The sequence below is a fragment of the Trachypithecus francoisi genome, unplaced genomic scaffold (assembly GCF_009764315.1).
Source record: "Trachypithecus francoisi isolate TF-2019V2 unplaced genomic scaffold, Tfra_2.0 Lachesis_group8, whole genome shotgun sequence".
Classification (NCBI taxonomy): Eukaryota; Metazoa; Chordata; class Mammalia; order Primates; family Cercopithecidae; genus Trachypithecus; species Trachypithecus francoisi.
The window spans coordinates 91212140-91227808 of NW_022681473.1; the positions used below are offsets into that span (position 1 = coordinate 91212140).

The window sequence follows — 15669 nt, forward strand, 5'->3', positions numbered from 1 at the left end:
GTGCCATTGCACTCCAGCCTGGGTGATAGAGTGAGACAGTGTCTTAAATAAATAAATAAATAAAGCCCTAGAATATTAAAAGATAACATAAAATTCTCTAGGTTATATTGCTGATCCCCAGGAATATTCTGAAGGTTCTATCCAGAACTCTGCCATTTCCATTCTTTGATAAAATTGAAGAGTCTTTTAAAGTCATTGGGAAAACACTCAAGATTAAAGATCTTAATGGAATCTAAGTGCCAGCATTAGAGGCTCTGCTACTTTCTAAGGCAAGCATGCCAAGGAGAAAACAATGGCTGCGCCAGGGTCAGGATACCTTCAGGTCTTTCTTCTGGCTCCAACATTGACTAGATGTGTGATTTTGTGAGAAAGTTGTATTTTCTAAAATTTAGGAAGCTCCTTAAGACTTCTGAGTGGAAACAGAAATACAAAGAGGTGGTAATTGAGGTGTGGGACTCAAAAACAATTTTAATCTGCTGAGATTGTGGTTTCATTCAGTTAATAGAAAGTTACTGAGCACCTCCTTAAGCCAGGCACTACTGTCAACCTAATCACTGCCCTTAACTTAGGAAAACAAATCTTTAATCAAGAAATTATAAAATTCTATAAGTGATCTAATTACATGAATTACTGTAAAGTACCCAGCATGTTACCTGGGTGCTTAATTTTGGTCCAGCATGTTTGCAAAAACAAAGGAGGTAATAGTTGTATATGTTTTAAACTTGACAAGCATTGGTCTAAACATGGCATTTCCCAAAGGAAAATCCACATAACGTCACCAGAACACAAGCTGTTTGTAGTTGGTGCACTGAAAAAGCATTTTTAGCTTTAACAGTTATGTAATATTTTTATTATGTTTTTTAAAAGTTATATCTAGATGTAAAAGCCACGATTCCCAGACAGTGTTGTACAGGATGTGGCTAAGTGAAAAAATGCAAGGGAGTAGAACTGTCTTGCATAACCGTGGCTCGCTTGATCTCCCTCACTCCGCTATGTTTTCATTCAAACTATCTGTCACTATCTGACATTAATTTTTTAAATGTGTTCTACATTATTGAAAGTTTTAGAGATTCTAATAAAAATATGGGAAAAGGGAATTACTAATATAACTCTTCATCAAATGGATTCCTACCCTAGTTACGGTAACCTTGCTTTAATCAATCACTTGCAGAAGTTAGTAAGCAATGTACCTGACCAATCTGCACAGTCAATTTTTGAGCTGAAAGGAACGTTAATGTTCTGGTTTTACAGATAAGTAGACTGATGCCCAGGAAGGGCTGTGGTCACACAGGAAATGGGCAGCAAACTCCGACACATGCTACTTAATGACAGGTCAGTGCATTGCCCATAACCTCTACTTATAGGCAATATAGATTAATGGAGTTTTCTTCTCTTAACAGTTTCAATGTGCTGGAAACCTGTAAAGTTAACAGAATGGTATTGGTTGCTTCATTCAGACACTCACATATGCAGAGTCACTGCCAATAATCAAGACAGAAGAAACAAAACAAAACAAAGATGAATAAGAAATTACAATTTTCTGACACACAGTTTTATAGTATAAATATTACACAGTATACTATTGATGAAAACACCAGAATTACCTCCAAGGACCATGCCAGCCTGACAGCACTTTCTAAGGCGACATGCTGGGCAGTTTTTTCTGCGGATTTTATCAACGATGCAGTCATTTCTTCCAGCACATAAGTAGTTATGCTGCCCTAAAAAAAAAAAAAAGAGTCAAAATTATTTACAATATCTAAGATTCACTGGAAACTCTATGCAGTGACAACTGAAATAGAGACTGGATACACATCAGCAAGTGCATGACTCAGCCTGCTTCCTGCCTGGCACAGCTGAATGTTGGTGAAGCTATAAAACTGTTCAGTACTTTACCTGTGCCTTTAGGAACCTAAATGAGGTGAGCATAGCTGAAGAATCAATCCTAGGGCTCCTTTAAAAATCTTTTGCAAAAGATTTATGTTTATCTTCTTAATGGTGTTTATCTTCTTAATCAGATTGTTTATCTTCTTAATCAGATTGCCTTTAGATGTCATTTCAAGATTAGCTACACGTTGTTAATAAGCATTAGTTGTATGAGGTGGTCAAACTCTAGTAAAACCTTTCTTCTGACATCGATGCCTTTAGGAAAACAGATACACACTAAAGAAGAGGCCTCTGGAATAGACTTTTAAAAAAAATCTAAATGCTTAGTTCTATTGGAAAAGTTCCAGAGTTGGTTCTCTCTTTAAGGAATCAACGGAAGAACATGTAAAAATAGGGCACTTATTGTACGGAATTTAATACCTGCTTTATTTTGACTACACATTAGAAAATATCTTGAACAGAAATAATGATAAAGGAAGAACTTAAAACAGACAGAAGTACTCAATAAAGAAGAGAAAAATTATAGAAATATAGATAATACACATCACACATCACCCTGGGGTCACTTTGTGTAGAGAAAACTATGGATGCCTTTAAAAAGGTCTGGCACATGAATTTAATATTCAACAATGATTTTTAAACCACAAATATGTTAATAAGACATGGAACAATCTAATTTATTTAGATTTAACAAAAATAAAAAAATTCAGCTTAAACATGTAAATGTTAATTTACTTTTTCTGGCATTCTTTTTTTTCTCAAAAAATTTCTTTAAAACAGACTGTGAGTCTTTTAATATGATCAGACTACTTCAGCCTACTTATACTTCTGAACATGACAAATAATTTTAAAAGATCATGGAATTTTTCTGTAGTATTTTACATTAGTTAAGATTAAAATCAGAGTCTTCTGGCCAAAGTTTGCAGTACAGGAACTCAGAGGTACCTACAACATGTACTTAATCAAGCAGGGGAAGGATTAGCCTAAATGGCAAAGGGCAAAAACGCCAAAAGGCCTATCTATGTGACAGCTGATATCAAGAAGGTTCCTGACCTCGGGCATTTCTGGAAAAGCACAAATACTTTCATAAAGATACATGCCTCTATTAACTTATGTTCATGTACACTCACACAGTAGTGTTCGTCTCTTGTTTAGAGTCCCAGGAATTAAGCTTTCACCTAATAAAGGGTAACTGTGAAGCCTCATATCTATGCTGACTTTTGTGCACATAATGTCGGTCCTACAGGAGGTTAGCAGAGTGTACTGCATGCTACTTTCTGATTTGACTCTATTTATTTTTTAACCACAAGTTATATATTTAGGCTATAGGAGTGACTGTGAGAGCAAGGTGTGTGTAAGTCAGTCTATCAATCGATCATCTATTTAGACCCTATATTAGTATCTCATAAGAAGAGAGAACAGAAAATAGCAAGATTTTCTATTCTTTTTTTTCAGATGGAGTTTCGCTCTTGTTGCCCAGCCTGGAGTGCAATGGCACAATCTCAGCTCACCACAACCTCCCGCTCCTGGGTTCAAGGAATTATCCTGCCTCAGCCTCCTGAGTAGCTGGGATTAGAGGCATGCACCACCATGCCTGGGTAATTTTGTCTTTTTAGTAGAGATGGGGTTTCCGCATATTGGTCAGGCTGGTCTCAAACTCCCAACATCTGCCCGCCTCGGCCTCCCAAAGTGGTGGGATTACAAGCAAGAGCCACTGTGTCCAGCAAGGTTCTCTATTCTATACAGAAAACAGACCTCAAGAAATAGAGCACACAGACTGTTGTTTGTAATTGTTGTTTGAAGGGAGGCTGTCCTACTCTCTGCTTCCAGGTCATAAATACCCAGGAAAAAGGTTTGATCAAAACACCAGAAGCTGGCATGCTGCTCATCTGTCTCATTTATATTTCTAAAATGGCCTACAATATCACCTCCTTATTCAGTGTCTCATAGAGAGTCCTCCTTACCAACCGTTTTTGCTTTTGCCCTTCAAACAGTTCCTTCCTATCTGCTTTCAAGTCTTGTCCCATCAATTTCCTCCTTGCTCTCCTAAAATCTTTAGTCTCTCCTGTGCAGTGATGTCGTGCTCTCTCATTATTTTTCCATCCAAAAAAGTTCCAGCACCAAAAAAAGGAACCCTACCTCACTCTAGATTCTCCCGGAATCCATTCTCCTTTTTTTTGGTTATTAAAGTTGTTGAAAACATCATCTACATTTGCTATTTCTACCTAACTTCCTTTATTCCTATGTGGTAATTTGACTTGCGTAGTCACTATTCTTATAAAATGGCTTAACATCATCAAAGATTTTTTCATTCCTAAATGCTGTGAATGCTTTCCTGATCTTCTGAATCATTTGCTTCAGGAGATTTATTTCCCTGCCTGTCCCACTGATTCATATTTTGGGGCCTCTCTTTTCTGACTCTTCACCTGTCTTTCCAGCAGTTCCTTTTAAATTTCCTTTGTCAACTCCTCTTACTTTGCTTAGTCCTTATATGTTGTGCGCCACTGCACACACTTTGTGGGTAGTCTCATTATCTTCTGATGGCCCCAAAATCTCAATATGAGCTCTGACCTTCCAGTCATCTTTCTACATACCTCAAACTCAATATCTAAAAAATACAATTTAGTGGTTATCTGTTCAAACTCTATCATGAATTGTATTATTAGAGAAATTTGTAAGAACATAAGGAAATTCAAAACAGAAAATAACCTACAATTTGATAATCATGCATCTCTTCTCAATTTTGCTTCCTTCTAGCTACGGTTTGAATGTTTGTGTCCCCTTCAAACTTCATATTGAAACTTAATCCCCAGTGCAACAATATTAAGAGGTGGGGTCTCTGCCTTCATGGATGGAATCAGTACCCTTTTAAAAGGGCTTGAGGGAGTGAATTTGGTCCTTTTTGTCCTTTCTGCCATGTGAGGATGCAGTAAGGGGTGCCATTTTGGAAGAAGAGTGCAAGCTCTTACCAGATGTGGAATCTGTGCCACCTTGATGTTGGACTTCTCAGACTTTAGAACTGTCAGAAAATATTTCTGAATATTTCTGTATTTATAAATTACCCAGTCTAAGGTATTTTTTTATTGCAGTGGAACAGACTAAAATATTTCCAAAGTGTCTATACAAATCTAAATGGTTCTTAATATTTATTTGTTAATATTTAAGTGAATATATTTATACTTTTATAAAATTCTCATACATTCAACAAGTATTGAGTATCTGCTATATCCCAACACTGTTTACTGACTAATCCATGTTTTCCACCACTAAATTAAAATGCCATCTTAATTGCTGACACTACACTGTAGTACCAAAGAGCAAGGTTAGAGGCCAAACTGCTTGTTCAAAGCTCAGATCTGCAACTTACTATCCACAAATAATAAAAGAACAACAGACAATTATTAAGCACTTACTGTGTGCCAGGCATTGTTATGAGCTATTGACATTTATTAACTCATTTAATCATCAAAGCAACCTTTGGAGGTATTATTATTCTCATTTTATAGAGAGTTAACTGAGGCATCTAGAAGTTAAATAACATGCTCAAGGCCACACAGTTAAACATTTTAGGTTAATTATCTTGAGAGGTAGTATAGAAAGTTAAGCACATGGATTCTGGAGTAGTACTGTTTAAGTGTGAATGTCAATCTCATCACTTAGTATCTGGATGACATTTGGCAATTAAAATGAAGACAACATTAGTACCTTGGATTGGATCTAAGGAATACACAAGCTCATGTAAGAGCTTAGAATAGTCTGGCACATAGCAAGTACTTAACAAATGTCTACTATAATTATGATTATCACACATCTAAATCTCAAATATAGTTAGATTTTTCTAGATGTGGTCCAAGAAGTCTATATCTAGTCAATTTACTCAGTTTAAAGGCAACTTAAAGATATTCTGAAACATGCATAAAATTGGGAAATAAGGCCCCAGTATACTCTTCCTAAAGATGTAATCCAGTCAACAATAGATAAGTTATAGCAAACAATGTATGAGGTAGGAAGTCTGGTATGAAGAGACTGATGATAAGTACCAAATAAACTTAAACATAAGTATAAATTTAAATATGAGTATAAATAAGGAAATTATAGTTAACAAACAGAATGCAATTCTTGTAAGTTTGGAAGAAAAAATGACTTAGAGGTCCAATATTTAAAGTTTGAGTGGGAAGGAAAATATTTAATAATTAAGGACACTGGCATGAAGTCACGACCTTGAGGGGTTGGCACAACTCATATCATTGTAGACTGCCTGTGACACACTGGAACAGTTTAAAAAAATCTGGAAGCTCAATTCACTCTAACTTTTCATCATCTTTAACACTAAGTGATGAGCCATCAAAACTGCAAAGTAGATGCATTATCATGCAAACAAAATATAGGGGGTATAGTTATAGGTTTATCTTCTCAAGCAATTTTTTTGGCTTAAAGAAATGTTGTAGCTAGCCAGTTCCAACTAGAGCTGACTAAGATAATTTGGCATGGGGCCCAGGCATTGCCTCTGAACCATAAGGCATGGCCAGGACTGAGAGCCACCAAGAATGCAATGAATGCAGAGGAAGCCACTCACTACATGTGTCACTCTGTCAGGTACCCGGCTGTATATGCAGGTGAAGAAAGGTCAGGCACAAATGCATTAGCCCTGTCACAACATTTTCCTGGAAATCTAGAAAAAGATGAAAATCTAACATAACATCAGTTGCTACCATTTTCTTCAGACAATAGTCCCCAGTTTATATCTTGGTTTTGAGAAACACATCCATGTCTAGATCTACTCGCTCACTCATCATAAACCATAAGTTGATGGTTCAAATTGCATATTATTTCTTCTCCTCGGTCCAACATAACATTGTCACTATACAACAAGTGTAAAACAAGTCACTATATTAAAAGACTCGGAGCATTCCATTTGTTAACCATCTTTGCTATTTACCTACATTGTCACCACCAGGAGTATAAGACATTTAGGAACACTTAAAAGTTATAAGCCACCACAAACAGGTTACATGGCATAATGATAAATAGGGGAGTTCACTCCAGTAGGAGCCACTATCTAGCTCTCTTCCTTAATATATGCATCATCTGGCCCCGTTGAAACCTGGGGAGCTTAATAGAGCACTACACTTCTTTCTCCTTGCAAAACTGATCTGTTTTAGGGTGGAGAAAGCAGGGGGTGAGTTCAAGCTGTTATGTCTTTTCTTTCTAATCACATACTCTTTCCCATATTCTTTATGCTCCAGAGTACTAACATCCTTGGATTACCCCCAGAATCTCTCATGCCTCTATGACTTTCCTCCCTTCCTTCCAATTTACCAACTTAACAAAATCTCACTCATCTTTCAAGCCTTGGCTTAACTGCTCCCCTCAGCTGGTCTTACCTGACTGCTCTCATAAAGGCTTTAGACATTTCTTCTGTGTACCAACTGCACATTCAACGTATTCCTATTATATACTGTGTGCCTATAGCTACTAGGTTCTATAAGAGTAGGAACTAATTAGTTTGATACTTTTAACTCTTATGGCAAATACAGTTTGATAAATATTTGTTAGATAAGTGTTGTATATACAATTACACCTATGGTTTCACTTATATTTGTAAATATAGTTATATTCAACAGTATAAGACATATTTCACTTATTGTCATATATAGTAAATAGTCACTTGCTTCTGATTTTTTACCCCCTTTTAACTTTTTTCTTACAGAATGCCTTTTATTCAGCAATTTCTTGCCTTTTTATAGTAATAGAACATAATTAAATGTGAAGTCTAACAAGACTATTTTTAACATCTAATTTCCAAGTGTTACTTTTTTTTGAGACAGAGTCTCACTCTGTCGCCCAGGCTGGAGAGTGGTGGGCTGATCTTGGCTCACTGCAAGCCCCGCCTCCCAGGTTCATGCCATTCTCCTTCCTCAGCCTCCCGAGTAGCTGGGACTACAGGCCCCGCCACCACGCCTGGCTAATTTTTTGTATTTTTAGTAGAGACAGGGTTTCACCGTGTTAGCCAGGATGGTGTCGATCTCCTGACCTTGTGATCCGCCCGCCTCAGCCTCTCAAAGTGCTGGGATTACAGGCGTGAGCCACCGCGCCCAGCCCCAAGTGTTACTCTTATTAAAACATAGTCTGTGAAAATAAAAGCACTGTCAAAATGTGATTAGATCATTTTATTTGCCTAGTGACTTACAAAAATTTTAGGCAGATGACAAATAAAATTCCATTTTAAAGGAAATAAAATCTCTTTATCATAAACAAGAAAGGGACTTACCTGTAAAAGAAGAACTTTATATGGTTTGTGTTGCTTCTCAATATGAGCACAGGTGAACATATTTCACTTACGTCTGAGAGAGTTCATAATTTTTCACAGCATTTTTGAAAAGGAGGGGAAAATCCATAGTAAAACGGCAGTAAATAATATACATTCAGTAGTTTAAGGAATGAAATAGTGAAAGTCAATATGGTGTGACCCGCCAGTCATGGGCTTGAAGCAACATGAGCTGGTCCATATGATGGCAATCGTTCTACCACAAACGCAGAAATACTGGAGAAAATATGATAGAAGCATGTTGCTTAATTACAGTCTGGAAAAAAAGGTATGTAAATCTCCATAAGCCAGAAAAGAAAAAAGAAATGAAAGCCAGAGAAACAAACTTGACTCTGCGGTGATCCAAAAAAGTTTCAGATACAGACATAAGAAATGCCTGAAAGATAAGCAATGGGGTTTAAAGCCCATGACAGGATGGGATATATTACTTCAGTCCCAATGGAAGAGAGTGTCAGGGCTGAACTACATGCATAAAAATGTAGAACCTTAAAAGCCTGCCTTAGCAATGAAAACAGGACTAGAAAACACTATACAGAAAATGCCAGGAAGCCAGAAATCTGTCCAAAAGTCAGGGTGAGGGCAAAAATCATTTATGACTAAAAACAACATAAATAAAATAAAATATTGGCCTTTAATGGGAGGTGAATTTTCACTATTACATGGTATAGGAACCCGGGCCAAGGAACAAAGACTGGTACAGGACCAGTGAAATTGCCAGCATCCTTGGAGAGGCAAATGAAAAGCTTATCTGTAGGGACATGCAAAAAATAGAAGATTTGTACAAGAATATTTATAGTAGCAGTGTTCATAATAGTCTCAATCTGAAAACAACCCAAATGATCACCTATAGCATAATGTGTAAACAAATGGTTTTATTTATTCAATGCATTATTACACAGCAACGAGAATAAATGTCTAGCTCCATGCAAAATGTGGATGAACTCCATAAGTATAATGTTGTGTAAAATAAGCAGACACAGAAAAATACCATATGATTCCATTAATATAAAGTTCTAAAATAGTTCAAAACAATCTATCATGTTAGAAATTGGGATGGCGGTTACTTTTGGGGAATGATTGAAAGGGGCAAAATGGAGCTTCTGGGAACCTAATGATCTGTCAATTTTGGGGTCTGAGTGATAACAACATGGTTTCATTTACCTACTGATGAGCTCTACATCTTTGAGTGCTTTTCTGAAAATATTTATCAATAAAGGTTTCTTTCTTTTAAAAACTAGCTCCAGCTAAGAGGACAACCTAGAGAGTATTGTGTAGGGTCAGTCAGTGGAAGTTCAGAAGCACAGGGTCACGGTCATGTCCGGAGAGAAGAGAGGTGTCTACTGCATTACAGGATTACAGGATTACAGTTAGAGCCTCTCAGTAAGGTATCTCCACGAATCTCACCAAAGTATCCCACTAGAGGAAGAGCAGCCTGTAATCTCCCACCAAACACAGATAACCCCAGTGACAGTAAAATTCCTACTTGTGGCGTAAAATTATGCACTTTGTCTAACTTCTCTTCCCACACCCTGGCCCTGGAAGGATCAAAATCAGCTGCCAGTGGGTGAGTGTGGGCAGCATAAACAGAAAAGAAGCAGATCTTATTTGTTCTTCCCTGTAGGCTTCAAGCTCAAAGCAGTGAGTGCTGAATTGGGGCAAAGAAGAAATCTAAATTTAGAAGAGGATTTGTAAATTTGGCATAATGCTTCCCTGGGCATTTTGATTACTGATATGGTTTGGCTTTCTGTCCCCACCCAAACCTCATCTTGAATTGTAATCCCATAATTCCCCCGTGTTGTGGGAGGAACTCAATGGGAGGTAATTGAATCATGGGGGTGGTTCCCCCCATGCTCTTGTGATCATCATGAGCAGCATGATCAATCAGTGAATTCTCATGAGAACTGATGGTGTTATAAGAGTCTAGCATTTCCCCTACTGGCATTCATTCTCTCTCCTGCTGCCTTGTAAAGAAGGACTTGTTTGCCTCCCCTTCTGCCATGATTGTAAGTTTCCTGAGGCCTTCCCAGTCATGTGGAACTGTGAGTCAATTAAACCTCTTTCTTTTATACATTACCCAGTCTTAGGTATTTCTTCACAGCAGCATGAGAACAGACTAATAAAATCAGTGGAATGGTTCTTCTGATTAAAATCTATAGGACTGGCCTAAGTTTTATGCAGGAGATGGAAGAGCTAGTCTACAAAGCAGGTTTTGTTGTTAGAGGTAATAATGCTGATTATTTTGAATGCTGAGTATTTTGAATCCACACACACACACACAAACACACACACACATACACACAATACATATAGAAAAAACAACTAGCAATGATTTTGATTTTGTTAGAAATACAAATGTAAACCAGTAATCCTCAACTAGAGGCAATTTTGCTCCCTTCCCCACCAGGACATTTCACAATATCTGGAGACAATTTTGGTTTATATAACTAGAGGGTAGGTATTATTACAGAAGACCAAAAATGCTGCTAAACATCCCATAATGCACAGGACATCCCTCCTGCAACAATTATGTGGCCCAATAGGTCAACAGTGTGAGGTTGAGAAATCATGGTATAAATTCATGATCCCCTTTCTTTTTCAAAAAGAGATATTTTCTAGATCTGTTCACTGAAAATGCCCAGAAGTAAAGACAACTCCAGCAGGAATTCAGATTTTCACATCTAATATAATTTTCATCTAAAAGGAACCAGAACTCCTTGGGGAAATGACTGATCCAGGACTACAGCAGGAAATCTGCAAGTTGAGCCTGGGATGCTTTGCTGTGACAGATGATTTGCTTTTACTGAGGGCTAATAAAAATTGTGTCTCATTGACCACTGATAAGTCACACCAACCAAAATTAAAACCATTTGAACATCAAAAAGAACTAGTTCAAGTGATTAAAACACATTGAATATATATTTTAAAAAACATCAGTACATAATAATATGTAAGAAGAGAAAGAATGAAAGAAACAAGAGGAACTCACTGGAAACCACTGGAGATTACTAGGGCAAAAACTCACAACTTTGAAATTTGAAAATTAAAAGTAAATAATAAGTATGTTTGGCTTTCCATTATTAAATGTATTTTAAGATTACCAAATTGCCTCTTGGAAGAGAGAGAGAACTATTAAAAATATTTATAGCTGAAAAAATCAGAAGGGATAATAGAAACAGAGAATCATCCTTTTGCAATTTCTAATGAAATGGCCACCACTTGTCAAGTCTGAAAAGACAATTAAAATACTCCCCCATTTTCCAACTATGTATCTGTGTGAGGCCACATTTTCTTCCCATGCTTCCACCAAAACAACATATTGGAACAGATTAACTGTAGATCCAGATATGAGAATCCAGCTGTTTTCTATTAAGATAGACATTAAAATGACTTATAAAAATGTAAAACAATGTCATTCTTGTCATTAAATTTTTTGGTTTGAATAATTAGTGTTTAATGGGTTGGCTTTTTTAAAAATGAGCTAATAAAAAGTTTTAAAATATTATGAGTTTTAATTTCTAACACAGTAAATACTGAGAGAGATAATTCATGTATACAAAAGTTCTTTGGGCTTGTAGCAATTTTTAAGCACATAAGGGGGTCATGACATCAGTGTCTGAGAACCGTTGGCCTGTGTAGGATTCTTGTCAAAATGTTTAACTGCCATATAATTATGTGGGGGAAAAAATCAGACAAAGCCAGATTATGGAACTTTCTACAAAACAGCTGGCCTAGACTCCTGAAAAAAATGTTAATGTCCTGAAAGACAAACAAAGGTGGGCGACCTTTTTAGACTAAAGAAAACTAAATAGAGTTGTCAACCAAGTAAAATACACAATTCCTGACTGGATCCTGAATGAAAAAAAAATTCTATACAAAACATTCTGGGAAAAACTGAAGAAATTTTAATACTGGCTGAATATTAGAATTGTTTTATCAATGTTAAAATTTTGGGGTGATAATATTGTGGTTATAATGGAAGATGTTCTTGCCCTTAGGACATGAATTTTGAAGTCTTAAGAGGTGAAATGTCATGATGTCTGCAACTTACCTTCAAATTGTTGATTACAGATATTTGCTGTACTATTCCTTAAAGTTTTTTTGTATGTTTTCTAGCATCCAGCATATTCTGAAGATGCATGCAGAATGAGACAAAGGTTGGGAACAGTTTTTCACAGTAGTAATCAGGGGATGGTCATGTAAAGTGGAATGAAGAGTGACTATCTAGCAGAGTGTGAAAGACAGCTGGACAATAACAAACCAGTAAGTTTTAAAATATCTTCATGAAGATCCAAGGATTTTTGATAAAAGTGAAGGAAAAAGGTGTGGGGGGAGGGAGAGAAGGAAAATCTTATTGAGAATATTAGAGATCAAAATACTAAGAATTTAACTGGTTTATTTCAAGTAACCTTGTAACAAAGTAGATACATAAACATTTAATTTTCCCTAGAACGTCAGTCCCCAGCCTTTTTTGCATCATGTCATGAAAGACGAATTTTCCACGGACGGGGGCAGTGAAGGGGGGGTGGTTGGGGGAAGCAGTGATTTCAGGATGAAAGTGTTCCACTTCACATAATCAGGCATTAATTAGTTAGATTCTCATAAGGAGCACAACCTAGATCCCTGGCATGCGCAGTATGCAATATGGTCTGCGCTGCTATGAGAATTGCATACTGCCACTGCTCTGATGGGAGGTGCAGCTCAGGCAGTAATGCTCACTCACCTGCTGCTCACCTCCTGCTGTGTGTCCTGATTCACAGCAGGAGGTGAGTAGCAGGTGAGTAAAATGGCAGGAAAAACAATAATGTATGTTCAATAGTTCAAGCAATGAAACAGTGAAAGTCAGTATGGTATGGCCCACAAGTCATAGGCTTGTTCTAGGTTGGAGATCCCTGCCCTAGAAGAAATAATAAAGTGCATGGAAATTCCCAAGGATACAGCAGATCTAAATAGTCTTTGGACTAGAATCTAAGACGACACAGAATATGCTAGCTAGAAAACAGACCACTGGGCACTGAACACCAGGTGTGAGCATCTGAGACCTTAAGGGCGATCCTGGGGAGGGATACAGCACACTGGTGGGCAGCAGGGCAGAGAATAGCAGCTCCTGTCTCTTACCCCAGCATGTTACTAAACTTCACCCTGAACTACAGGATACTACAGAAATCCCAAATTAGTCCAACCATCAGACAAACAAGTACTTCGGTATTGACTGGGCATATTCCTGACCTCTTACATATATAAGAATATATGTTATCTTCACCCAAGAATGGCAACTCAACCTGATGGAATTTTGCCAATCCAAGCATTTAGTACTCAAAAAGGAAAACTAATGTCAACACAATTTTTATGTCTTAGTAGTTAACCAGTTTTATTACTCCTACTTAAATGCATATAGGGTGTTTTATCTTCGTATGAAAAATTACCCATATATACAAAGTTTTAGCTTTTTAAAATTATATGTACCTGGGATGCAGTGAGTCTTTTTGATCTAAAAAGTAAAATTTTTATTTAACTGCTAAACTTACTTCTGTTATCCATATTCTGCCACCTATTATTAAAAATATAACCTTGAACAGATCATTTAACTTCTTGGTGCTACATTATCCTCATCTATAAAATAACAGTTTAAAAGTTGCTTTGAGGGTAAAATAATGTATATAAAATCTATAGCACCATGACAGACACAGAATAAATGCTTAATAAATAGTAATTATGACAGTTCAATAAACAAATATTTCTTGAGTATCTACCATGTGCCAACATTGTTCTAGGCGCTGATGACACAATGTAGGAATGATCTCGTAAAAAAGATACATAAGAAAGAGTAATTTTCTATAATCAATTAATACTTTTGCTTGCCTTGTTTTTTAGTTTCTTTTTCAGAATCACTGGATATTTATGGGTTGCATATGTGCTCTCTATTCATCATATCTGTTGTCCAACAGCATAGTGATAAGGCCTTTCCTAGACTTTCATTCACATTCAGTTCTGTCACTCTCTGCAGCATGATAAAATTATTTAATCAAACTCTTAGTTTTCCCACATATATTATAGAGATAAACATTTTATAATGCTGTTATATGGATTAAGTGAGCTAAATTAGATGAAATGTTATCACAATGACTGGTACATAATAAAAACAATAAATCATAGCATGTAATTTTCACCAGTTTACCAATTTCCTTTCATTCTGAAGTAACTCTTTAAATGTGAATTCTACATAATTGGTGTTATTTCCTGCTCTTTATGACCACCAATATGGATTTTAACTGTTATTGCATTTTAGATCATACTGCAGTAGTTTCTTATCTCATCCAGCTATGCTTTTCTCTAATCCGGTTGTTTCCTTATTACACTCAGTCTTGTTTCACAGATACTGTTGTGTTTGTAATAATTCAAAGCAGATTATTATCCAAATTTTTCTTTTCTTTTTTTCCAGCAAATAAATTTTAGGCATATTTTCCCTAAGATTGAATCTGCCTATTACTGATATTAAATGTTACTGGTGTTAAATGAGACAACTTGACAACACTCTAGTGGGGGAACGTGTTAAGTGAGACACTGGCAGTCACCAAAGTTTGTTATGTTTCAGGATATTCATGGAAGCTGGAAGCTGGAATGGGTTGGAGGAGTGGGGAGTGTTGGGAAAAGGAATTAGAGAAGAAAGAAGAAATTGCTAAGATGCTAAGAGATGACGGATTGTTTGAGGATGTGAGTAAGGCTAGAGCTGGCTAAGCCAGGGAGAAGAGTAGTAGACAGTACAATCAGAGTGCAGCAGAGTGCAGATGCTGTAGGGCCCTGAAGGCCACTGTAAGAACTTTGATTTTTTTCTAAAATATATGGTACCACTGGAGACATTGAGGCAGAGGGCTAACATGATCTGACTTACATTTTACCAGTATCACAATGGCTTCTAAGTTGAGGGCAGACTCTCACCCTCTGGAATCTAGGAGGGTAGGGATAGAAATGAGACTGTCAAGAGACCTCTGCAATACATCCAAAGGGGAATAAGAGTGGCTTGAACCAAAGTGGTCAGTGGAGGTGGGGAAAAGAGGTCAGGTTCTGGATGTTTTCTGAAGGAGGAGCCAAGTGATTTATAGAGTCCTATTTGGTAGCATATTCCTTTTTTTTGTTTTGTTTTTAAAGAAATTAAGTCTTTCATGGACCTCTTCAAGGAGAACTACAAACCACTGCTCAAGAAAATCAGAGAGGACACAAAGAAACGGAAAAACATTCCATGCTCATGGATAGGAAGAATCAATATTGTGAAAATGGTCATACTGCTCAAAGTAATTTATACATTCAGTGTTACCCCCATTAGGCTACCATTGACTTTCTTCACAGAATTGGAAAAAGCTACTTTAAACTTCATATGGAACCAAAAAAGAGCCAACGTAGCCAAGACAATCCTAAGAAAAAGAACAAAACTGGAGGCATCCCACTACCTGACTTCA

At 36.8% G+C, this 15669-nt stretch overlaps 1 protein-coding gene across 1 annotated transcript in view; it reads right to left on the reverse strand.

Annotated features, from left to right (window-relative positions):
* Window positions 1-15669, reverse strand: part of PGR (progesterone receptor) — a 90905-nt gene that overhangs the window by 50204 nt on the left and 25032 nt on the right. Inside the window, 1 exon segment of the mRNA XM_033205821.1 lies at window positions 1605-1721. Coding sequence (XP_033061712.1) covers window positions 1605-1721 — 117 coding nt within the window.